Source organism: Halyomorpha halys, unplaced genomic scaffold, assembly GCF_000696795.3.
Source record: "Halyomorpha halys isolate HHAL.00 unplaced genomic scaffold, Hhal_1.1 Scaffold320.1, whole genome shotgun sequence".
Lineage (NCBI taxonomy): Eukaryota > Metazoa > Arthropoda > Insecta > Hemiptera > Pentatomidae > Halyomorpha > Halyomorpha halys.
In genome coordinates, this window is record NW_027116715.1 from 1,137,005 (window position 1) to 1,163,488 (window position 26,484).

The window sequence follows — 26,484 nt, forward strand, 5'->3', positions numbered from 1 at the left end:
TTTCACCTTATTAGTAAAAAAAACAGATGTATCCTTTAACCAAAGTTTTCAGTCATGGTAAAGACTATAAAGGAAGTTCGAATTACAAGCAACATGTATACTATTTAGTTTATTTCAGGTTAAATTGAATCCTAGAAGTTTAATTTAATTTAAACTTAGGTTAAATTGAATAGGCGATAAACTGATAAAAACCATTCATGAAATATAGTATGCCTGCTAACTAGAACTTGAAAAATTTGCTAATTTGACCAATTGACAGTTATAGGCCAAATTTTGAGTTTGGAATACTGTTGTAGAAGAATAACAATTGTCCTCAAACATTTTAACTTAAATAAAGTATTTATGTTTTAGATAGAAGATTTAAATATCAGGTCTTATATATGTACTTATACTAAGAAATGTACTCAAACTAATCATTTATTGATTAAAGAATTTAATTCAACTTATCAAATTTTAATAGCACCAAGTTACAATTAATAATTCATTAGATCAATATAAGTAATATACGTTATATGATAATACAATAATATTGTATAACTAGTGAATCTTATTATAACTGGAAGCTTTAGGGTATCGAAAATAAAGTTGCTCTCTTAAAAAATCATTGGTTATTTTATTAACAAAAATCTTAAATACAAGGTCGCAATGTTTTTTTTGTTAGCTCCATCACAGGTCTCCCATCCTTTTCTTCACCTAAAAAGGATAACAAAATTATTTTAATATATAATCTAGATACAAAAAACTAAATACTAAAACTAAGAAATACCTACTAGAAACTCTAATTTAATATAAATCAACAACCTTTAATTCAATAATCTATTATTAACAAATATCTTATCATTATCCCTTGATATCAAACCCTACACACCCACGAGGCTTAGAAATACAAAAATCAAACAGCAATTGGGTTATTATTGGCAAGTTTAACACAAAGCCTTGAGGAGTCTCTAAAATAAGTAACATGTCAAAGTTTCATGAAACCAAACATAACTAGAACTAGAATCCATAAAATCACATTTAAATAGACCTGATCAAAACAGCCAAAATAGACCAACCAATAATGGATATAACACAAATCCTTAACAGTACACAATAAACTGAGAATGTTGTGTAATAAATATACATGCTTCACGATTTATACATGATCAGCTATTCATATAAATCTGTCTAGGAGGACTGTTCCTTGCATTATTGAGATTTAATGATAATCAGTTCCGATGATGCCTGAATTGGTGGAACATCGACAAATTAGGCAAGACAAATATCCAAAATCTGAATCATGAAAACAAATTTGTACTGAGAGTAGTTATACACTGCACAAAATTCCATTTTAGTTTACTTTGTAAGTTTTAACTATCAAACCCATTATTTCATTATCAAATATGCCTGATTAATGAAAAAATCCAATAAATAATGTCAGAGAACTAATAATTAATTGATCAGTTAAATCATTCATGATCCCAGTTCAATTATTCATATCTCGTGTACTAGTTCTAGTTTAATCTGTTAATTGACACAATTAGCAGGAGGCGAAGATAAACCAAAATTCCTCAGTAACAACATGGCTTTTGGGAAATCACAAGCTCAGACAAAATTTTCATCATAATAACAAATTTTGCATTCTATTCAATCTTGTCTCATGACATATTTTGTTAAAGTAGGATAATGCAAAATCCTAAAGTTAACATGAGAGATGGATATATACCCTAAAAATTTTAAAAATCTTAATTTACATGGTGCCGCATCACTTTTCATGAATTGATATTATACATGGAATTTCTTATGTATTTGATTCAATATTAATTTGAACTTCGGTAATAAAAAAACAACTAAGGAGATTTGACGAATCTTATTGATATGAAATTAATAAACGTATATAAATTTGAAATATGACATGAGACAAGACTGAAAAGAATACAAAATTCATTAATATTTTAGAACTAAAATAAAATGAATGATGCATATTGAATTTTTAATGTCCTTTACTAACAAAGAAAATGTAAATAACTGTCACATTGGTTGAAATATACACATAACCATACAACTGGATACATGTGATTTCAACTCCGATCTGACCATACCATTAAGACTAATACAATTTGTTTTAAAGAAACAGATATTCCAAGAAAAAGAATAATTTAAATATTGACACATTCCAGATATCTAAAAATTTATAGCAAAGCTATTAATTATTGAAGGCAGGCTAAGAAATAAACAGTCACTACATATTTATAGTTTTAAAAACAATGCTTTAAATTATCTACAGAAAAAAATTTAGCAGCTGTCCTTTAAATAAAACTAGGGATTAATAAACAATTTAAAATCGAAAAGAGCACGTTTATGACAAGTACAATAACTCTCAGGCACGAGTTCTGGTCAAAACACGATTCATGGGTAAATTCATGACATCCACGCTGGGATAAATAAGAACTACTTAGAGATATTAACACATTACATATATAATTATAATAAATATTTACTCACCTCAACCTCCTAGCTTCACGCTCAGACTCCAGCAAGGTAAGAATATCGCCTTCTCTGACGGGCCCTTTCACGTTTCTGATGATTTGTCGATTTTGGTCTCCAATAAATTCTACCTTAACTTGAGTACATTGCCCCTGTGAGCCTGTACGACCAAGGATTTTAACAACTCGTGCCAAGACATCGGGCTTTTCCATTTTGAAAATAAAACTTCTGAGAGCTAAGACACGTGTATTAAGCTATCCCAGAGAAGAATGGATGCCACAGCCTGTTACAAAATCTATCGATACAGTTATTTTGAATTTTAAGATAATTATCTAAACTCTTATTAAAATATAAATAAATTTATATTAAAGAATTCTATTCCAATGATACGATAAAAAATAGATTATATTATTTTTAAAATTTATTAATCAGAATTCATAACTATGTTATATATGTGTACTTATTTCAAAACTTTCAGTTAAAATCAAATTATACTAGCCAATTAATAAAAATAAAAATAAAAAACAGTGTCATTTAGGTGTGAAGGATTGTAATTATAACTAATAGAACTAAATTGCTAACAGAAAACCTACATTCCATTATCAGCTGTCATTTACTTAATCTTGTGTAGGTTATGTGTATTGGCTCAAATCATGTGTTGGCTTTGTATCAATGTTATTGAGAAATATTGGATTAAGAAATGAAAATTCATCGTATGACTGAAAATGTATTGTCTTCAGTGGCTTATTCCAGTTCTACTGATTCCCAAACCCGTGAATCCTACTTTGCTTCAGACTCATGTAATGTTCATGGTTCTTTACTTGACTGGATTCTTTCTTGAGAGGAAACCTTGTACAATATGCAGTGTCGTGTTCTTAGCAGCAGTTTTCCTCATTTGCTATAGTGGGGTAGGATGCATGTTCTGGAGCAACAACTGTGATAATGTTCGGTGTGAAGATTAGAGCACAGAACTACATTCCTTCTTATGGTTTAATTATAGATGGACACTTTGAAATGTTTTGTATTATTTGTGTGAAAACTACATTCTGCTAGATTAAATTGTATTTGTACTACCATATTTGGTGTAAATTTAAACAATTCCACTTAATTGGATGATTCGATTTTACATGAGTATACATATTTGACTCTACTGATCCTAGGATGATTATAAATACACATCATTGGGAATTACTGTTCATGTATAAACTGTATAATACTTTAATACTGTTTTATATAGATGAGATTGGATTATATAATGATTAGACTGTAATTAGATTTATGACCAATTTTCAGCTTATGGCCTCTTACCATTCATTGTAAATAATGATCAAAAATATAGATTTTGTAATATTTAAAAATAAAAAATTATGAAGCATCATTAAGATCTAATGATTGTTTTCCTTCTCATTTCATTTTTAAAATATTTTTTAATTATTTCAGTTAATGAATATGGAGTTAAGGAGTTGATTCTTTTATCTTTATTAAGTCTTTAAAGGGGCCGGCAGCAACTTCCTCTCACCCCAGTTTTTAACTAAGTGGGTGTAATGAAATAAAGGTGGGTTATGTCTTATTTTACAGTTTTAAAATCCATAATTTTCTCCAAAAACTTCAAAGTTAAAATGTCTTAAGCTGTTATAGTTCCTACCATTTTTTACAAGGCCACTAACATTAAGAGAATAATAGCCCCTTAAAGTATGTGAAAATATAAATTTTATGGGATCCTTTGACTGAATACAAATAGATGAATTTACCAGAGAATTGTAAATAGTCAACAGAATAATGCCGAACTGTGTGAAGTGCACATTGTATTTTTTTTAATTTGAAGGTTTCAGAAGAGTAACGATTATAGTCAATTTTTTTGTTTCAAATTTGAGTTGTCACTGTCATCTGTTTGAGTTAAATAAGAAGTCTTTTATGCATATATTTATTCATTTGATAAAATTAATAAAGTATTTGCTTTTAAAAGAAACTGATAAATATCAATGTAGAAGAGATAAGAAAGGTTATCGGACTTTATGGACAAAAACAAAAAGTTAAATGAAGAGGAGTAGATGGTTGGGGGTGCGGTCAGTAAAAAAACACAAATAAGTAAAACCTTACTCATTAGTGCCAACATTTCAATCAGAACTAAAGGGTTGCTAGTCAACAAAGTTTAATATATGACTTTTGATTCTTTTCTCCCATACTGTACATTTATTTCATAAGATAAATTAATTAAATGAAATTTGGCTTTTATAGTAATCTTAAAACTAATCACCATAGAGATGACACCTCTTTTTTTATATTTATCCTAAATTTTTATCCCAAAATGTAGATTGCCTTTAAATACAAACAGCTAACTAGTATTTAGAGGAAACTTGTTTGGAATTTAGATAGGAATAATAAAAGAAACATATAATTTGGAATAACAGGTTGAAATTTGAATAAAATCAATACAATTTGTATAATATTTAATAACCATTAATGTGAAAAATAAAAAATAATAATTATTTCAAAACTAATGAAAAATTAGTGAACATATAAACATAGGTTGGATAAGTAATATGCACATAAGATAAAAATATAAATAAAAAAAGTTAACTTGTTTTTATCTCAACTGAAATTGAAGGGTTGCTGGTAAAACCCCATTAATAAGAAAAATCACAATTCTGGAAAAAGTTATCATTTTTTATCTTATCTTTATCTCATGATTATTTAATTTTTTTTTTTCCTAAATTCCCTGTTGGCATCAGGAATATTATCCGGACTAATGGAGTACCAAATTATATCATTAGGGTGTGAAGAAGGAATATGAAATGGGGTTTTCGTGGAGTTCAATAAAAGAACTTATTAATCAATAGTACAATACGTTTATTGTTACATGTAATGTAGATATTAAAATTAAAACTTACAATACATTAGACAAACATTTATTTATCAAAGAGCAACTTCCACTTTTTTAAACCAGATCATCGGTCAACTCTGAGTATCACATCCTGTTTATGAAATGGAAGTAGCATTGAGATCATCTCATTGGGAACCATTTTCCCTTCTTTTCCAGGGACAAACTGCAAGAAGTATCACTGGCAAGTGGAGTTCTTCCTAGAAACATTCCAGGTATGGTGTTTTTTGCTGAAGACCTATCTTTTTACTGGCTTATAATCGTGTGTAATATTTCACACTACATGAAGGTTTTCAATTGAAACACTTCAATTAATCTTTAATAATATGAACTTTTTTTAATCATAAGTATCAAAATAAACAAATTTGGGAAATATTTTTTTTGGAAACAGACATGTTTTCTATCAAGAAAAGACTGGGGTCATGGTACAGTTAGTTCTGTGTGGACTTAACAGTGTTAAAGTATTTAGTAATATACAAGCGATAAAAATAAGTATAGACAATGTAAGAGGGAGATGGTAACATAGGACCTTAGGAACATTAAACCCACATTATTATGATTAACCTAGTAAATAATAAAACCTGTTAATATAGAAAAAATATTAGGTTGTTAACTAATTATATATAAAATGCTTATTAAATTTTATAGTTTAGTAACTCATGTGAAAATTTTGCACAAACCTTATGTTTGTGTCAGATTTTAACACATTACAGATTCAGCACAACTTTATTTATTTACAATCAGTGATATTTGTACACAAAAAGATTTAATGTCTAGACAAAAAGATATGTCTATTTGATAATAAAAGGATGATGGTTCAGGTGCGGCCAAAGAAAAATTCAAATAGTCATGAAACTATTTTATGTTAAACTGTTTATTATAGGCTTATAATAAATAGTCTCATAACTATTAGAGTTTTTCTTTGACTGCACCTAGACCATTCAATAATACATATGGTCAATCAGCGATCTTCCAGCCTATTTAATAAGCTATTAGTAGATGGAAAAAATTTACACTCTGCTATGGAGCAAACATTAATTGTTTGATTATAAAATTAATTAAAATATTAGTTTTATCCAGTACTGTATCATCAGAAATTTAGCAATCCATTAAAAAGCTTTTTTCAAAATATCAAATATTATTATATTAAAATAATAAATACTTATACTTTGTTTTGTATGTTTTCCTGTCATTAAAGCAACACTCTAACCAAAGACACTGTCAATTCAATTTAAGTTTACTGATTAGCTCTTTTGTATTTCCATATCAATTTTAGATATTATTCAGTTTATTACATGTACTCGTAATGAGTATGAAGTGGGCATATATAATCCTCAATTAGCACTAAGGAAACAGTGGGTCACAGATATTAATATTTATGAGGTTGCTAACTAATCTCCTTATTTCCCTTTCTTTTGTAAATCAAAATGACAAACTTTATTATAACTCATGTGTGTTTACCCAGAATGAAGAGTCTAAATATGCCCGGAGTTGTTTCTTTCATGATTTGCATTACTTGAATAGTGGCTCATCTGACAGAAAATTGAAATATTAATGATATGAAATGGTACTTCTAGTAAGTTGATATTAGAAAAACAGTTGCTGTAACATTCCAGGCATGTACATATCTTGTAATGTGTAATAAATATGTTATTTCACACAACTGCTTGATATATACATGATTACATACACACACATCATTTTGCAAAACTTGAAATTGGGTATTTCGATTCATAGGAAAAACTTAATTTCAAATTTTTCATGATTGCAATACTTCCCCTTATTGTATATTTCATATATATTTAAGTGAAAGCGATTATTGATGCTCATCTTTATGCACTCTTTAATTTTCCATAGTATTACCAATTTACAACAAAGTAGTAATATCAGAATTAAATTGTTATGTTATTATTATTTAACTCAATTTATCTTCATAACAATGTAACACACACTCATAGAAAGAAGAATTGTTCTGTCATGCTCATATTTTGTTATATAAGTGAAAAAATAATTTACCTTAAATGATACTAAAGTATTTGATAAAAATCAAATTAAAAATAATACTAAGTATAAGTCGAAATAGTATAAAACTTATTTTAAATCTCAAATAAGTATTTACAGTTATAGAAAATTAAATGAAATGCAATAAAATCTTTATAATATTTTAATATAAGCTTTATAATAGTTTCAAGGCGATTTTTCTCAAATACTGCATTTTACAGTTGTTCAATTTTCTTGTGGGTGAATGTGGATGTGGCGAACTGATATGTGTTATTGACATAAATCATTTGAGTTCATTTACAAAACATACTTTCTTAAAATAAAGCAAACTTGACCTATAACACTATCATTTTAATTTCCTCATAAAATGAAATAAACAATAGTTTCTGAGGTCTAAGGTATGACCAACTGTGTATATAAGCAAGAAATAAGATGCACAAACCTCAGTTCTAATAACCACAGACTATAATGAAAAACATTTACCTAACCCTGGAGAGGTGTGGTGTAGCCTTGAGCATTTAGCTCATGATGGGAAATAAATGTCTATATTGTCCTAGTGTTTGATTTGTTTTGTTTATACTTTTGTCTATCTTCCATTAACTTTTATGATGCTGTTGTTGCCGCTTGTTTATGGATTCTTCAGTCCCTGATGGAAGAGCAATTTCAATTCCAAATTGTAATGAAAGTAATTGAAAGTAAGATTATTGCCATTATCACGTCCAATTACATAAAAATATAGTCTAAATGCTAACAGGACACCTCTTAAGGAATATAAAAAAAAAAAAAAAAAAAAAAAAAAAGTAGGAGACTCCTGTCCTGTAAAAATAATTTATGATTTTAGTAAAAACATGCTTTTCATTCAGTGAATTAACATTTGTAATAGGTGTTGAGGCTTAATGAATCCTTAAAGCTGTACAATTGTGAAAGATTTAAAGTTTCTATTACTTAAGGGTAACCTAATTTTTCAATTATTTATGAAAAATATTATTGAGTTAACACTTAAAAATAACTTGGAATTTTCTCTAATCAAAGAAATTATTCATATAAAACTATCAGTAGATACTCAAAACTTTAATAAGTATTTTTTTAAGCATCTCACCAATCGGTAACATCATACTAAAATTACAAATCATGCCAATAATTAATATCTTTCTGTTTGAATTGTTAATTCAAAACCTTATGGAGACCAATGCTATGTTATTTAATAATACAAAAAATTAACCACACAACAGACATCTGACACCATAACCGCCATAAGGTTTGCTATGCATTAGTAACTTCCGTTGATTTATCATAATGTACGTATAATATAACTATATATATTTTACATAAAAAATATTCCTACTCGTATTATTTAAAATAAAAATATACTGAATGACTCAATAAATTATTATAATCAGGCATTGTTTTAAATACTCTCACATCTCAAGATATGTATTAAGTTGTCATATTTTAAATTTATAAAAAAACAAGAAAAAACACATTTAAAATCAGGATTTAATACTAACATTAAAAAAGCTAGCTGCATGCGGTTTACATATTATAGATATTTTTTCGTATACCATGTTACGAAAATTTAAGTGCTCTTTTAAAGCAAGAAAACTCTGAAGAGAACCAAAAAAGTAGTGCTTTTTGTTGTGGTGATTTAGGACTGCCTCTTTAATGTTTTGGTTTGTTATTTATTGAAATTTTTAATTTTATTTACTTTTTAATAATTTTAAGGCCTATCATATAAAAGTTAGTAGGTTTTGCTGTGAACTGCCAAGAGGCTACTTCTGGCGTCTTCATGTTTTCGACGAGTGAGTAGTTTGGCGCGAGGTACCTACCTACCTGTTCCTGTACTCATTTTGGCATCAATGAAAATGAATTTATCAGTTTTTTACTCAGGTAATTTTGTATTGTTTTACTCGTATCTGTTAATATTTAAAGCACTAAATTCTTCGAATATTATTAGAATATATTTTATCAGCTAACAGTTAGACCTCTTGGCCATAACAGCCTAAAATCATACGATGATAAAAGTTTCCATTGTTGATTTATTTTAATTTTTTTTTCTTTTTTTACTCTAATTTGTTATAATCGTTAAATTATAAGAAGTTCGTTTCGTCTGGATAGTTTTGTATTATTTATTTTTATGATTTATGAAGATAAACTATATAGGCCTCACTTGAGTCTTGAGTACATTACAAAATATCATGAATAATTAATTATTTATACAATTGATAGTTTGTGATTTTTATTTGTCATGAGCTTGTGAAAAAAGTTATGCCTTTGTTATGTTTCCACATGTGGTTAATTTGGTTACATATGTGGCTTAGCATTAAACCAATGACTGTTGATTATATTAGAAGAAAGAAAGTCCAATATTTTTTTAAGTCTTTGTCATCTTTGAAACAGTTTATTTTACTTTATAAAAATTAATTTTGAAGTAATTAATTATAATGCAGTTTTGTTTTTTTATTAATAAAGTGAAGGGTGTTGTTAAACAGTTTATCAAAGGTTATTTGCTTGATAATGCAATATGTTAATCATTTATCTGATTTTTAAACTATTTGCCTGAATGTTTGTTGCATATTATTTTATATACTTATCTTTTCTTTATGCAGTGTTGTTTTATTAGCCTTTTTTTTTTGTTGATTTATCAGACGGTATCATGTTTTTTACTATTAATAACATATCTTCTAAAACAATATAAGAAAATTTGCTTCCCTTAAGTACTCTTTTCTGCCTTAATCATCATATAATGTATAAAATAAACTTTATCTCCAAAAAAATTGTTGGCTCTGTCAAGATAAGAATGAGACTTATTTCTCACCTTAGTACCTTACAAATTATTAAACTGCGTAATCATGCTGTACCTGATATAAGGTATGCCCATTGCCATGGCATCTCAAAATTTCTTAGATAGGATGTTAATTTCTATAAGTGTTATCAGATTTTTCGCTTATTCCATTGGTTATTATAATGTGCCTTACATGGTATAGTTATATATCGTATGTATTGGTATACATTGTTATATGATAAAAATAATGTATCAATACATTTCAGTTATATCATTTTTAATATTTTCTTCAAAGATAGATTAGTATGCTGTGTGTTATAGGGAAGCCACTAATAGAATTTTACTGAAATGACAGGATGATTATGCACTTGAGCCACACTTCAACTTGATGAAAATTATCAGTAAAAAAATAATTTTAGTTTTAAAACAATGAAAAACAGAAAATCAATTGTTATGCAGAGAATTTGAGAAACAAAATTTAAAAGTTAGAATTTACTGTAATATGGAGATTTTGTCACTTAACTTTTTTTCTTTTCCTTTTTTTTTTTTTTTTTTTTGGATAGCATCTTGAAGCTGTGAACTTATATTTGATTGTGTATATGCCATAGTTTACCCTGTTTTTATGTCATGAATGTTTAATTTTGCAGTTAGAACATAGTCATTCTCATACATACTTTACTCGGAGTCTTAATTGGGACATTGTTGTAGTAAATATCGGGTTGTAAAATAAGTTCGTTGTGTTTTTTACTGATGATTTCAATAAAAACTTCAGATTCTTGTAAATATTTTTAATCATTTATATATGACCCATTTTAATCCATTACCATGTTTCAGGTAATTTTTTTTAATTCCGTTCTCTCAAATTTTTGCGCAATGAACTCCTCTATGTGCGTTTTGGTAGTCCTTGACCGAATTAAAGTGTTTCCTGTTAAGAGAGTTTTGAAGGGTCTGAAATAAGTGAAAATCTGTTGGGGCAAGGTCTGGTGAATAGGATGGGTGGGGGATCACGTCCCAGCCAAACTCCAATAATTTCTGCCAGGTCTACAAAGACACTTGAGAACGGGCATTATTGTGATGGAAAACTATGTCTTTACGATTAGCCAATGCTGGAAGCTTTTTCTCAACCGCTGCTTTTAATTGTTCCAACTGCAGAATTAATGTTCTGGTTGTGGGGGAGGGGAGCTCAAATTAAAGGACACCTTTCCAATTTGACCGAATGCAAAGCATAACCTTTTTTGGATGTAATACTGCTTTTGGAGCCGTTAATGGCGGGTCACTTCGTTTCCCCCAGGACTTTTTCCTCACCATATTATTGTCCAGGACCCAATTTTCATCCCTAGTTAACAACCTCTTTATGGATCATTAACATTGTGTTTCAGGAGAGAATCGCTAATTGATATGAGGCCCAATAAATTCTCGTCAAATTATGAGGAACCCATATATATCCTTTTGAGAAACATATCCCGTAACCCCCAAATGATTTGAGACACTTACATGAAATATGTTAAGCGTTTCTTTGATATCCCATGTCATAGAGTGATGGTTGTCTGTGAACGATGCTTGAATTTGGTCAACATAAACAGTTAAAAGACAACCCGAGTGCTTTGCGTCTTCCAAGTCAAAATTTCCGGTTCTGAACCGAGATAACCACTTGGACTGTGCTTTCTACTAAGGCATCATTGCCATACACACTGCAAATTTTGTTAACCCTCTGTGCAGCGGATTTTCCTTTTTGGAAATAAAAAATCATATAACGACGAAAATGAATTTTTTTCTCTTCCATTTTGAGCAAGCAAAATACTACTTAGAGATAAGGAATCTCGGTTGAAACTGATACTTAAAAGCACCTTAACTAATTCTTTTTTAGAATATGTAAACATTATTGACCAAGTAAACATGATTTTATAAACACAGAGAGGATTAAATTAAAATATTGAAAAACGCCATGAACTTATTTTACAACCCAATACAAGTTTCATCACCTGTCACTAACCTACTTCTATTAGAGGCTTTTCCACTTTTAAAATTCTTCAGCTTTTCACAGCATTATGTGACACGATTTGCCATCTGAGTTTCAGTTAAGCTATGGGGCACCCAAAGGGTAGAAAGCTTCTAAACTTGAAGATAATCAAGCAGAATAATATTGCTGTTCCATTAATGTCTAATGACCCCCCTGTCTGCCTCAAGTAATTTCTGAAGATCATTTATGTTTTCTTCAGTCACTGATGAAGTAGGAGGACCTGATCTTGGAGTATCCTCAAGCTTAAAATTTCTTCTTTCAAATTCCTGGTTTCCCCTGAATATTGCTCAATGATAGAGAGGCTCAACATAAAGCTTTTGGGTAACTCTCCTTCACATTTGTATGCCACATGCCCTGCTCACCATGATCAGGCTAGTTTGATAGCCTGAATAACATTCAGTTCTTTAAAGAAATCGTAAATCTCTCAGTTTGCACATCTATTCCTTGTTCCATCCACCAACCTTCCTCCAAATATCTGAAGGAATTTCTGCTCAAACATTAAAAGATTTTGCTCACTGCTCTTAATTGTAGTCCAAGCCCCCGATCTGTGTTAGCACTGGACAGGTTGTGGTCCTATAAAGTTGTAATTGTGCATATTATTTTTCTTCTGATATCTAGACTATTGTTTCGAGTGACCTATTGAGCCCAAATACTCAAGCCTATGACTTTTTCAAAGGTGTAGTTTATGAAGACCACCATCTCATTACGCCAAAGTATTGCCTTTATCAACATATAATTAATTTTTGCCTGATTCATTCACCTTCACCCCAAGTTTCCTTGCTCTACCCACCAGTGCCAGAAATGCTTTCCTGGCTGCACGTTAAAAGAGCCCAATGGTGTTGATGTCCGCACAAGCTGAAAACTGCACACTCCAGTCGAACATTGTCTACCCAGCAAGTATTACCTGATTCTCTCACAACTTTCTCAGTATTGAATAAGTCATATGAGTATGTTGCATTTCCATAGCCCCTTTGTTGTTAGAAATTCTCCAAATAGATCAGCTCTAAAGCACACTGAATACAATACCTCATTCATCATCAGCCTCACCATAAGTATGAGCTGAAGTTCCTCCATTGCTCGATAAATTTCTTTTTGATGAATATTTGCATATTCATATATTCGTCACAAAGAGATAACAAAATCATTTGCAGCCCTGAAGTCGAGTAGAGATGGTGTGTCTTTTAACTTATATTCATGTCCTTTCTCTAGTTAGGTCGGAACTGCAGATTTGGTCCACAATTGATTTTCCACATTAAAATACACATTGGGAGCGGGCCAATGGCTCTATTGGTATTGGGGTGAAGACAATTATTTTTAAATAAAAAAAAAAAAATTATATAAAGATTAATATCTATTATTACAGAAGTTAATTAATTACCTTAGCTAAGGGTTGTATGGTGATATGCCAAAAATTCTGTTTTCAGGACCTATCCCCTCATCATCTATATGCTTTAAAAATATTTCTTAATTCAGTTAATATGTTAATGTCATTGCTGTTATTTATTTTATGTGATTTTGTTTTTGTAGAAAAAACTGAATATCAAAACCAGTTCAACCAATAAGTTCTTCTGGCCTACCATCCACAAGGATTGAAAAAAAAACTAACTGGTAACCATTTACACTTTTCTTTAAAAAATCTTTATTTAATTATTAACTCATAATGTTAGAAGTATTAATCTAGAGAAGTTCCTTATAACGTAAGTATTAATCTAGATAAGGCTGATAACAGAGGAATGTAGTACCACTGCATACTGACAATTCCCTTCAGCATTTCCTTCGAACACTGTTCTACTAGTACTACCACTGTACTAAATTCCTCTGTCATCAGCCTATAATTTTTTTTGTTAAATATAAAACATTACTGATATTCATTTACTCTATATTTGTTATTCATATGTTTCTATATGAATTCAGGATGATTTTTTGTGACCAAAAGATGTTATGAAATTTGTTTTTTAATTTATTTATTTTTTTTTTTTGGAGCATGGTGGTAAGGGACTATGCTACTAACTCCTAGGACCTGGGTTCGAATCCGGCTGTGGCATTTAATTATTTTCTGTTATACCGTATCCGTGAGTCTAGCCTATGTGTTCTGTAGCCCTCCTAGGGTCCATCAAACCTCATAAAGTGAGCGAGTACCCTTAATTGGGGAAATATCTGGTGATTAAGTATGATCTTCAAAAAATGACCTCCTTGTATAACCGTTATTCTAAAAACAGCTCTTCCTTACAAAGTACTGAAGCCAAGACCCTTCTTTCACCATTGTGTTTCACGTTATTATTATTTTTTAAGATAAATTGTCAGAATAAACTGACAATATTTTGAATAAGATTTTAATTTCTTTTATTGCAGTGCTTCATGTTTCTTTCGATCTCTTTTCAGTACAAGTCCATGCATTAGCTTATTTTATTACTTTTTAATATGGATTTAAATGATATTTAGGATGTATTGAGGGAGTTATTAAGGCCCCCTAAGGGCTTGATACAGCTTGTTCAATCATTCTCAGTGTTACCAGTGTAAGATGATAGGCAGGAATGATACATAGGATTGAAAAGAAGAGCTAGGGTAGATAGAGGGCAGTCTATAAACAGCCCCAGTATTTCGATGTTACCACAACACTGGAAGGAACCAATCTCTCAACATGGAAAAGGATAAGGGTCTGTTAGCAGAGGACAAAAGCCTCCAGACTAGACCGAGTGAAAAACTGAGGGGAACCAGTCCCCTCAGATTGTTATGCGCTATGGAGAAGGGAAAGTGGAATGATGTTAAAGTAAGTACTCAAAAATACTTGATTCTCAAGTTAAGGCATCTTCCGAAGTGACTAAGTGAAGACCTGATTGCATTCTTGGTTGAATTGGATCATTTAAACTTCCAGAAAAACTTGACGTAGATAGGTTTTCTACTAGTATATTTTTTTAGGGGTCATCCAGGAGGTCTAAAAAAAAACATGACTTTTTGCAGAAAAACTTATACATGTTTTTCATTATTACGTGTTGTGGAGCAGGGAGTGTTTTATAACAAAAGACAAGGAGAAGGAGTACATGTTTCTCTGACGGATGCCAACTCCAAACAGACCTCAAAGGAAATCCAAGTAGTCCCATGTCTGAAGTAGGGTTGCCCATAACAGAGGTGTTTTATTCAGAGTTACATTTATAAATTATTTAGGTACAAAAGAACATTATTGACTACAAATCAAATAATAAAACTTATTTTCTACAACATTGCACTGCTCAAAATCTAAATCTAAACGGATTGTACATTTATATTATTATATTATATATATTATATTATTATATATATGTTATTTATATTTATATATGTGTGTATATTGTGGTATTATTTTCTCATTAAAATATATTTAATTTAGTAATGATAATTTTATTTCAATTTCATTGTGAATGGATTTAATGCTAACAAAAGTATTATGCTATTGACCTATCTTTTATAGGTCTCCATTTATTTTCAATTAGATCGACTTTGCACAATATAAAAAAATAAAATTGCATCTGAGATTTAAAATTTGTATACATAAAAATAACTTTATATTAAATCCTTCTCAATTTCAGCATTAATGAAATGTTAAAAAGATTTATAACTGGAAACCTTTTGATTTTTAAATATGTAGTTCTGTTGCTAATTGATTGCAGGGTTAGTTCAAACTTAGAGAAAAACATACTTACATTACATTAAAAACATAAGTTATATAAGAAATATTATTTCTCATATATCATAAATTAACCCAGGTAAGAAAAGCTTAAATCTAAAATAATCAAAATTACTGTTGTTTTTACCTTGAGAATTTTATCTTTAAATTCCTATTATTTAAAATATTTAAATTTACGATCCAAAATCACTTCTTCTTTATCTTCCTATACGCCACTACTGGCGTCAAGGAGCTCTATCCAGTAGAACCTCTCCTCAGTTCCTGTTTAACTGCTTAATTTGGTTAGTCTTCTTAATACATCTTCGTAACAATATCATTTCCGTTGCTGTTATGTGACTTGTATGCCTGTCCAACATGGTCCAGCTTTCTTTACTGTAGTTGAGTGCTTGCAGTTTTGTGGATTTCATCCATAAAATTATTAAAAAATTTGAGGAAGAGGGGGGTTTAAACTATCTCCTCTAAAAAGGTTCCACTTACATTCTTACCACTGCCCTCTCTCCTTGGTAGGCTAATTTTATGGCCACTATAAAATCTCCAGGCACACCCTTGGCTTCCAGATTTCTTTTCATGGCATTTAATCTTATGATAATCAATTTTTTAGTTGGTGTTAATGCATTTCTCTTCTCAATGCATATGTCCATAATCTCCCATCAACTGAAAAGGATCATCAACAGAAAAGGATCAAAAAACCTTATCTAATTACAATTTCTTATTAAAAAACTTAAGTATTTTAAGCATTGTTATAAGGTCCCATAAAAAATGTTATAAGGCCCTCTGCACACAAGGTTAGAGGGACTCAAAACAGAAAGAGAGTCATCATCAGAGAAAATCTCCCTCCTCCCCATCAACAGAAAAGGATTCAAAAAACCTTATCTACTTACATTTTCTTATTAAAACACTTATGCATTTTAAGCATTGACTTAAAAAAAGTGTTATAAGGCCCTCTGCACACTAGATTAGGGGACCCGAACTGAATGAGAGTCCCTTACTCAAACCAACAAGATTTTGTTGCTCATTTCACCCGTTACTCAAACCAACAAGATTTTGTTGCTCATTTCACCCCTTACTCAAACCAACAAGATTTTGTTGCTCATTTCACCCGTTACTCAAACCAACAAGATTTTGTTGCTCATTTCACCCCTTACTCAAATCATGTGTCTTATAACCAATGTCCTCCACTAACAAGGCAATTTTTCTCAGTCAGCTAGTGGTCTTAAATCAAGAAGGGAAAACATATGTTAACAAAATGTTAATTGTGGATTCAAGTTTCATTTATAAAATGTTATTTTATTTTTATCTAGTAAAAAAATTTTAGTGATATAATTCGTATATTTAATTATACTTTGATTTATTATTTACTTATAACTTATGTTTTTGAGTGACCACTTAACGTGGGGTCAAGAGAGACCTAGAAGAGAAAATGTGTGTACAAAAATATATAGATTTTTTAAATATTTTTAGATTACAACATTTTTTAGTTGATATTGCTCTATAACTTTGAAATCATTCTATATGATACAAGTAAAAATGTTAAATTATATAGTGTGGAAGTGTATTGAATTAAATTTGCTTAAAGAATTAAGAAAATTACGTGTTGGTTATGAAAACTAAAGGGAAAAGGTTGTCGGAAGAATACTCTCCAAGAATTTCCTAAATTGTTCATTTCATGCCCCCCCAGAAATATTTGCGCTGTAATGTTTGTAGAGTCTCGTTCAACCCACAATGATTAGTTTTTCCTTGGTGATATGCCAAGGTTACCTCCTTTTGATGTTCCGGGTCTCTCAAGGTATCTACCATCGATATGCATTGAATAAATGATCGGTCTACACCGATCTTTTCTATTCTCCATAGCCACTGGATCTTTTTCCACACTGTCGCGTTTCCGACATATAAATGGTGGATCTTGCCGGCATTAGATCCTTCTTCCAGCGCTCTGCAGATTTGGTCCTCTTTAACACCCGGTTGAGACCAGATCATCGTAAACGAACTACCACCATACTTGCTATGTTCCATCTTCAGCAACCCCTTGGTTTTTGTCTTCCAAATTATCTGCCGTCTCTTCTCATTGATGGCCTCCTCAAGTACTTCCATTTCTGTTGGTCTTTTGTTGTTGGAACTTTTTTCTGCAGATGTCTCCTCCCAGTTCTGTTCTCCAGCGGATTCCTGTTCTTCAGGAATTGCTTTTGGAAGTCAGGAAATGCAAGTACTGGTTCCTTCTGCAATTAATCTATGCAGTTTTGTATATTGTCTTCAATAGGCTGGTGTCATTACTATCGTACTACCCTTCCTTAGCAAATTGTTGAGGGGTATGAGGTGTTCTGCCATATCTGCCTTTCTTCTTCCTGGTCCTTGCGTCTATGTGTTTCCTCAACAAAGGAAGCATCATGAGCAAAGGAGCTGATCCTTTGCTCATGATGCTTCCTTTGTTCATCCACTATGTCTTGAGTTTCCAATACTCCTGAAACTTCTGTTGACTCACATTCAGACCCGCTCATTCTTTGCCGAAGGCTTTTCCCCTGTACATGTTGGGCATTGACCTCCATTGGCTCGCCTTCGTCCATATTCCTTCTTCGATATATGTATGGGCACTGCCGGGCGTTGCGTTTTTTTCCACACTCAAAACACCGAGTTTGGGGACACTGGGCCACCAGATGCCCACTTTCGCGCAACCATGACACTTGCAGTCTTCTCGGTGGCTGCTGGTTCTTGGTTTTGCTTCTCCTGATCTGTCCCTGTTAAGCATTTTCTCCCTAGCTCTTTTGCCAACTGAATCTTGAGTACATTGGAGGAATTGCATCCGACTCTGTACCTGAATTGTCTCCATCATTTTGCTGAGTGTGATGGATTAATTTCGATTTCCGACATGCAATAGAATACCGAGCCCATCTCGGGACATCAGCGTTCATTACTAGCCGTCATGAGGCCCGAATACCAGGATGGTTGAGCCCATGCAGAGACGGAGGAAGATTTCTTCTCGCATGGACTTAGGAACCTATGGCAGCGCCTGAGAGGTGGAGGTCTCACAGAGGACTGACATTATAGTACCGAGAGGTTTGATCCATTGAAGCTGAATACGTGGTGAATGTCAGTCGTAAACTGGCTAATGAAATTAACCAGACAAATCTGGATGGGTGTCTCTGTATCTGGCTTTTGATGGAAAGCATATTCCAACGGTTTGTGGTCCGTCCATATCTCAAAATGTCGCCCGTCCAGGTAATGCCTGAAATGCTTGATGGCTCAATGGATTGCCTAGAGCTCCCTATCATATGTGGCATATTTCTTCTGCGCTGGGGTGAACGCCTTAGAGAAAAATCTGAGAGGTCGCCAAACGTTACCCTCTTTCTGCTGTAAACTGCTCCCATGGCGCTACTGGAGGCGTCGCATACTAAGACTAGATGAGCATTCTCTCTAGGATGTCTTAGCACTACAGCATATTCTGAATGGCAGTTTTGCAGCGTTCAAATGCTTGGATGGATTTTTCTTCTCAGGTGATTGGTCTCTTATCATTCTTGTTCGCCACAGTGAGGAACTTGTTGAGTGGAGCTTGCAAATCTGCCGCTCTGGGTATGCAACGACGGTAAAAGTTAAACATACTCAGGAAACGTCGCAGGGCCCTTATCGTAGTCGGTCTGGGATATGATGCAATAGCTTCAACCTTGGCCGGAAGAGTGCTAACGCCAGTGGTGTCGACCATGTGTCTTAAGAATGCGACTTCCTCCTGGCGAGAGAAGACACACTTCGCCAGGTTCAAAGTGAGACCATGGCCCTCAAGTCGCCGCAAGACTTTCTCTACTTGTGTAGGTCCGCAGGGCCGTATACATCCATTCTTCTTCTCCACTATATGTAGTGGACTGGCCCAAGAGCTATTAGACGGCCTCCAAATTCCCTCTTCAATCATTTGTGCGAATTCTCGCTTGTCGGCGTTGTACCTCTCCGGCGGCGTGTTTTGGTTGTGACTGGGACTCCGTGATTCTCTCTATATGGTGGACGACGTCGTGTTTTGGCTCTTTGACAAAGGATGTTGGTTGTGTAATGCTAGGGAACTGGTGTAGCAAGGCTGTGTACTATTCACCGGTTGGTACCGGCACCGGCACCGGCACCTTAGCTAATCTTCCACATGTCGTCAATCCTATTTACTGGTCCGCCAGCGAGATCTACCATAATATTATAGTGATATAGTAGATCTGCACTGATGATTGGGTGACTCACGGTTGCTATAATGAACCTCCATATAATTTTGATTGTCTCCGAAGACCGAGATCGAGGTTCTGGACTATTCTTCCATATGTGGGAATGGGCGTGCCATTGGCCGCTTATTACAAGGTGAACTGCATGTTCGGCTTTACTTTCTTGTTCTTCACCGGAAAGACAGATATAGTGGCTCCTGTATCTACCAGATATCTGGTCCCAGACTTTTTTTCAACGATAAAAAGTAGGCAGTTGGTAATTTCGGTGACGAAACCCGCCTCGTTCACCGCTGCTCCTAGTTTAAAGTCCCAGCTGTCATCCAACTGCAAGGTTGATGGTACTTAGCTGCCCTTTCTCCAAATCTGTTATGGTAGAAGTAGAGACGCCATCCACTTTTCACCATTTCACAAACTATTTCAATAAGCATAAGATTTATCTGATATTAAAGACCATTTAATTCTACATTGGCATGGGGAGTTTAATCTAACACACGCATATAGACTATTTTGTGAGACTCTATTTATCTATTTAGAAGGACTCTAGGGACTTCAAAACATGTATTTCCATTAAAAAATCTAATTTATAAATTTTGCACAATTGCAGCACTTGAAGTAGAAAATACTTCATTTTAGATACTTGTAACCTTAACCATCATTTTGTAAGATACCTTTATTATCTTTTCTGTCTTTGAGAGTTCCTTAGAAATATCTCCAAATAGAATAATGTATTGATTTTAATGATATATAGATTTTTTTTCTGACTTATGATTTATCATAGCTTAAGTGATAATCAAAAATTTGATTTTAATTATTGTTTGACCATCTATCTGGCATATGTAGATAACATGGAACAACCATAACAATGATTATTATAAAAAGAAGAAGAAAAAGTTAATATTTCGAAAGGCAGTTTTACTCCTCACTAAGTTTTTATGCTATCGAATTCTAACAAAACAGTTAAGCATATGTTTGTATAGAAACAAATAAACAATGTGTAAAATTCATTGTTCACAATATATTGGACAAAACATCTTTTTTCACAAAAATATCTTGGCCACTTACACATTATGGCTTAGAATATTAACTGCTCAGAGATTTTAGTTTAACCAAAGAGTACATGATTCTCAAGATAATTAAAAATAAGTATAATTTTTTCATACGTATAATGATTATTAATAATTAATCATTAAATAATAATTTTTTATTATTTAGATTCCTTATTCCCAGCATAAGTAGCACATACCTACCATAAGTAGGACCTAGGTCCAAGGGTGGGACTAGAAAAGTTTAATTTTTAATATTGATAAATTTCCTGACTATGCTCGCCGTCCCGAGCAAACACTGCTTTCTGCATTTAGAATTTTTCATGAAAGATCAAGATCCTTAATGCTCTCCAGTGTTGTCTCTGGGATCAAACCATTGAAAGAGATAATCAACGGTAGCACTCTGACTCTCTCAAGTTTATATAATTGTTTTATTTCTTCACCTAAATCCTGATAATTCTGAATTTTTTGGGCTTCCAGCTTATAAAGGTTGTCACCTGATAGCACACCTATTTCTATTACATTTTCATATCTTTTCTCTTAGAGATAAGCAAAATTTCAGGCTTGCTGTAAGGAATGGTGTGATCTGTGATGATGGGCTGGTTCCAATACAGCTTGACATCCCGTCTATCAATGATCGCCTGTGGGCTGTACTTGAAATAAGAACATATATTCAGAATTAAAATTTTTTTAGCCAATTCTTGGTAGATGATTTTAGCCATATTGTTGTAATATTCCTTCCCAGTAAGCACTTCACTGCCTGATGTAATGTGCTGAATTGACTGATGCTGTTCTACATAGCCGACATGATTCCACAATGGTATCTCCACATATATGGTTTCTGTAGGTCCTGGTAGCTATCATTAGGCCCTGATTGGGGAAAGCTAATCCTTCTGTTTTGAAAAATAGGATACCCCTACAAAGCCACATTAGGGATGTACTGGTATCTATTTTTTCTTATAAACGGGTAAAATTTTCCCTGTAGCTCTTTTTATATTCCCACTTATCAAACAGGAGTTACTGATTTATAGCTGAATGATAATTTTTACTCTGAAGGGTTAGTAGCTCTCCAATGCCATAATAGTTAAGATGACTTCTCTGTTTTATTAACTCTAAAATAGATCTGGAGATCTTTGTCGTGGCAAGCTTTTATGATAATTAGTTATTATCATCATAGGATCAGCCTGTTGCCTATTAGCATCTTCCATCTTAGCTGTCTATGACTTGACATAATACACTAGGACCTTAGTTCTAATTAAAAACCTAATTTCTGTTAATATTTAGTGTAACTACTCTATTAAGAGTTATACTTTTGATTTAAATGGCTCACCTTAGTTATACTTCTGATAGGTTAAACTTAGCCATGTAGGAATGGCCAAGGTGAAATAGGAAAATTTATTGATTTAAAAAAATTAATCTAACATTATAACCCATGACATATATAATCCATTTATTTTTGTATAGAATGCATATGTGGGAGTGGCTAGCTCATTGTTAAGGTACTGTGCTACTAACTCCAGGGTCTACCCAGCCTCAAAAAGTGGGTGCTGTTAATTGGGTGTATATTTATATATTTAAAATTTTGCTAATATATATAAGAAAATTTTTAAAGTAATGAGAAGTTTGAAATTAGCACATAGTGGACTCCCATACACAGTGAGTTTTAGATTAGCACGATAGCTGGGGTAATACCATTCCGTATTTTTGCTAAGTATTTAATATTGTTTATTTGAAACCCTCATCTATCTATTATTGTTGAAGTAATAAAGGATGATAAATGCTTAAGTACAAAAGAATTTAGAACTAGAATAACTAACTGATAGAGATAAAAGGAAAATTACTTTCCCAAGTTGAAAAGTAATTGCCGGAAATAAAAATAGTAATATTGATTTATGACATGCCTATAGAAAGCCAAAGGTTATAGAAAAATTAATACCTAACAATTAAATCGTTCTAGCTAATGGAAAGTGATTAAAAAACATTAGCAAACTGAATGTGTAAATGCTAGTAATTGAAATGATAGATAAACTTTTTCATGTTTTGTTATCGTGAATATGTAAGAAGTTGCTGTTTAAACCGAGCTAGGATTAATTTCAACCCCAAGTAGGGTGGTGATTAGAAGTTGTATGATACGTGTGACACATTAGGTTTTTATGAATATATTTATAAAATTTCATTTAATTTATTGTGCAGCTTTATATTTTACTAAAGAAATATAATTTTTACCTAGCGAGTTTTAGGAATCATCAAATGAAACTGTTGTTTTAAAGTTCGCTTTTAGGTAATCTATTTGTTTGATTTTCAGGCGTAAATGATGTCGGCAACTGAGTATAGTATTGGTGTTGTGAAGAACAGATTTGCTTTGAATGGCATTGAAGAGGAAGAAATCGATCCCGTTGAATTATTAAAACGTCGAGAATTGGAAACAGAAGCAAAAAAGAAATCCAAGATTTGTGAGAAAGTGAATAAAACTAAGGATTTCTCAAAAAATAAGTCCAATAAAATCATTAAGGAATCGAATAAAGGGGAAGTTATTACGCATAAGGATAAGGAAGTTGTCAAATCTAAGCAAAAGGATACTGAGGTAACAAAGAAGCACGTTACTATTGTTGAGAACAACAATAAGCATTATTCAGATGATGTTTCAGATTACCATCAATATAATGATGATTTTGGAGACAAAGAGAAAAAGGATTATCATGTAGGTTCTGGGTTTGAGGGAGATTCAGTAGAAAGAGGAAAAAATGCTAGAAGAGGTTTACCACGTGGTGTTTTTGTTCGAGGTGGTGGTACTAGAGGAGGAGGTTGGAAAGGATCCCAACGGGCCACTTTTGATAGTAGGGGGAAAAGAGAATATGACAGGCAGTCAGGTTCAGACAAAACTGGCATTAAGTCTATTGATAAGCGTGATGGATCTGGTGCACATAATTGGGGTAACCTGCGTGATGACATTGAGAATTTAAAAAACCCCTATTCAGCTGAGGAAGGGTGGATCTCAGAAAAGGTCGAGGAACCTACTATTGAAAATAATGAAACAAATAATGAGGAAGAAGTCGTAACCAATACTACGACTAATGTAGAAGAAGAAGAAGAAGAAGAAGAAGAGAAAAAAGAATTGACATTAGATGAGTGGAAGGCATTGAAAACGCCCCGTAAACAACCGACTTATAATATTCGGAAAGCCGGAGAAGGTGAGGATCTGTCTCAGTGGAAGAAAATGTATGCACTTGAAAAGAAAAAAGATAATGAAGGAGAAGAATATGAATACGAGTTGGGTGAATACCCACAAAGAGTTGGTAGGCAGAAGATTATAGAAATTGATATTCGTTTCAAGGATACAAGGAACGTTGGTAGTGGAAGGGGTCGTGGTATTGGGCGTGGTAGTGCTGCAGCCGTTCAGTCTGGTCGTGGTTCTCACTCTCCTTTTCAAAGTACCACAGCAAATAACCGCACATTGATTGAGATCCCGAAAGTATATGATGAAAGAGATTTTCCATCTCTTGCTTAAGAAAATATCTTTTATTACATTAAATGCTTTTACATTGATTCTTTTAATTTAAAAACTTTTTGAAGTAGAATATTTTGTATTTTTAACTTTTCCCCTCCATCATTTAGCTTTCTGGAGTTTTTTGTATAACTATATATAAAAAAAAATAGTAGTCATGTAGAATTAGTCCCAATTCCCCCATTCCTCGTTTCTTAATTATTAAAATTATATTTATAATCAATAAAAACATTTAAGTTAAAAGAAATATAACTTTTTTTTTATAAAAGCATAGTTAATTTTTAGTTGTTTTTGTTTTATGTTTAGTGCTTTTCTCAAATTAATTTCTCTCAACTTTAACTGATTTAGGACTTTAGCAGTGTATTAACTAATTGCTTAAGTATTAACTCTACTGTTTTCTGTTTTACAATTGTTTGTTTCTTGGGTAAGAGCTTTTGTTATTGAAATAAGGATAAGAATTATTATTTTTATACAATAACAATAATGTGAATTAAAATGAAATTTTTAATGATTATATAATTATTTCTCCATTACTTCTATTGTTTAATACAATTTAGGAAATAGCCATGTTTGTTTTCAATGATGTTCATATGGCTTTGATGGTAGCCATAAAAATGTATCTTGGGAATTTGTGACATTGCCATACTTTTTGATTGCTGTAAACTCTTCTGAGGCATTTGTATATGGCTCTGTTTATTTATTTTGTGTTTGTTTAATTTTTTTAAAATATATAATTTGAGTTAGAAATCATGAGTTTTTATTACTCTGTCTCTTTCAAATCCTTCATCTGATTTCTTTTCACCCATAGGCTCTACTTAGAATAATAAATGTATTTATTTGTTATTTTAAACTTTTAAGTTATTAGATTTTAAATTAAGTAAGGCCAGAATTATTCAAGAATCATATAATAGAGACAATACATGGATTAATATATTTCTTCGATAGTATTTATGATGAATATTTAGTTCAAAATTGGTTATTCTCAGAAGCTGTATAAGAAAGTGGAAATCGTTTTTTTTATCATTTTCATTTTTTATGATAATCATAAAAGTTAATCATCTATAATTAATTGTATCAGTCTTGAACGTTAAATAGGTGTTATTGTTTTGTCTATCTCAAGTTGTGTTACCACAGTGTCTACCAGTCTGAAAAACACAGGAAAATAGTAAATAATCCAGGAACACTGTGTATTATATCCATATTATTAATTTTGTCATAATATTAGAAACAACATTGTTGGAAAACCACACCTCTCTGAATTACTGAAATTTCCTTCTGAAACATCCTATAACACAGTGAGGATAATGCTTTCTTTTACCCATTTATAATTATAATTTTTTTATTATTATTTCTTAATGTAACCAGTGAGGAAAATACTTACAAATTTTTATAATTACAACTTGTTTATATTAATATTTAGTTAATATTAATGTTTAGGGAAGATATTGTCTAAATGTAACCTTATATAAATTGAATGAGTTTCACTTGTGTATATTGGGAATAAACATCATATTCACTAGGAAAAATATTTCAATTTTTGTTAGATGAAAATTCATTTTTTAATCAGTGAATGCCACATTCTGAAGTACTGGAAAAAATCAAAATTCAAGCATTTACTTTAGACTGTTTTTTCTTCTTTTCTACATATTCAAACACTCTAAGGATAATTGAGCCAATGGTTTTTGCTTTTTTAATCCAAGAAGGGTGCCTCAGCGAAAAAAGTTTAAAAACCACTGTGGTAGAGTTTCGCTTTTTTTTTTTGCTTTTTTTTTATTGCTATGAAAGTCATCTGATCAGGGTGAAAGAAGAGCTTTAATAATATTTCTTATTAAGTTGATGGAAAATTTTATTTTAATTCTATTTGTAACTACTGAAGTACTGCCAGTTGAAGGCATTCCTACAAGATCTCACCATGGTGCTCTACACAGTGGTCAA

At 31.9% G+C, this 26,484-nt stretch overlaps 3 protein-coding genes and 1 long non-coding RNA gene across 7 annotated transcripts; 2 read left to right on the top strand and 2 right to left on the bottom strand.

The window, feature by feature from the left end:
• Window positions 1-593: 593 nt before the first annotated feature.
• RpS28b (Ribosomal protein S28b) lies at window positions 594-2,743 on the bottom strand. The gene is made up of 2 exons (XM_014421421.3): window positions 2,485-2,743; window positions 594-693 (listed from the first exon to the last, which is right to left on the bottom strand). The coding sequence occupies exons 1-2, from the start codon at window positions 2,676-2,678 to the stop codon at window positions 690-692; spliced, it is 198 nt and encodes a 65-aa protein (XP_014276907.1). The 5' UTR covers window positions 2,679-2,743; the 3' UTR covers window positions 594-689.
• A 327-nt stretch (window positions 2,744-3,070) lies between these two features.
• On the top strand, window positions 3,071-3,844 carry bc10 (BLCAP apoptosis inducing factor bc10). Its single transcript, XM_014421416.3, has one exon. The coding sequence runs from the start codon at window positions 3,192-3,194 to the stop codon at window positions 3,426-3,428; it is 237 nt and encodes a 78-aa protein (XP_014276902.1). The 5' UTR covers window positions 3,071-3,191; the 3' UTR covers window positions 3,429-3,844.
• A 1,504-nt stretch (window positions 3,845-5,348) lies between these two features.
• Window positions 5,349-8,640, bottom strand: LOC106681214 (uncharacterized). 2 transcript variants are annotated; one of them, XR_001343208.3, is made up of 3 exons: window positions 8,448-8,640; window positions 7,832-7,994; window positions 5,349-5,547 (listed from the first exon to the last, which is right to left on the bottom strand). It is a non-coding gene; the product is annotated as an uncharacterized lncRNA (long non-coding RNA). The 2 variants fall into 2 exon arrangements; XR_010845141.1 differs by lacking the exon at window positions 5,349-5,547 and adding an exon at window positions 5,572-6,879.
• A 164-nt stretch (window positions 8,641-8,804) lies between these two features.
• On the top strand, window positions 8,805-24,590 carry LOC106681228 (SERPINE1 mRNA-binding protein 1). Of its 3 annotated transcripts, none has more exons than XM_014421436.2 (4): window positions 8,805-9,018; window positions 9,087-9,235; window positions 13,678-13,758; window positions 23,350-24,590. In XM_014421436.2, the coding sequence occupies exon 4, from the start codon at window positions 23,356-23,358 to the stop codon at window positions 24,550-24,552; it is 1,197 nt and encodes a 398-aa protein (XP_014276922.1). In that variant the 5' UTR covers window positions 8,805-9,018; window positions 9,087-9,235; window positions 13,678-13,758; window positions 23,350-23,355; the 3' UTR covers window positions 24,553-24,590. The 3 variants fall into 3 exon arrangements, with proteins under 3 accessions (XP_014276922.1, XP_024214657.1, XP_024214656.1); XM_024358889.2 differs by having other exon boundaries at window positions 9,091-9,235; XM_024358888.2 differs by having other exon boundaries at window positions 9,094-9,235.
• Window positions 24,591-26,484: the final 1,894 nt, after the last annotated feature.

What these genes read in the sequence shown, in the direction of transcription:
- RpS28b (XM_014421421.3), bottom strand. Translation starts at nt 2,678, where the DNA reads ATGGAAAAGCCCGATGTCTTGGCACGAGTTGTTAAAATCCTTGGTCGT.
- bc10 (XM_014421416.3), top strand. Translation starts at nt 3,192, where the DNA reads ATGTATTGTCTTCAGTGGCTTATTCCAGTTCTACTGATTCCCAAACCC.
- LOC106681228 (XM_014421436.2), top strand. Translation starts at nt 23,356, where the DNA reads ATGATGTCGGCAACTGAGTATAGTATTGGTGTTGTGAAGAACAGATTT.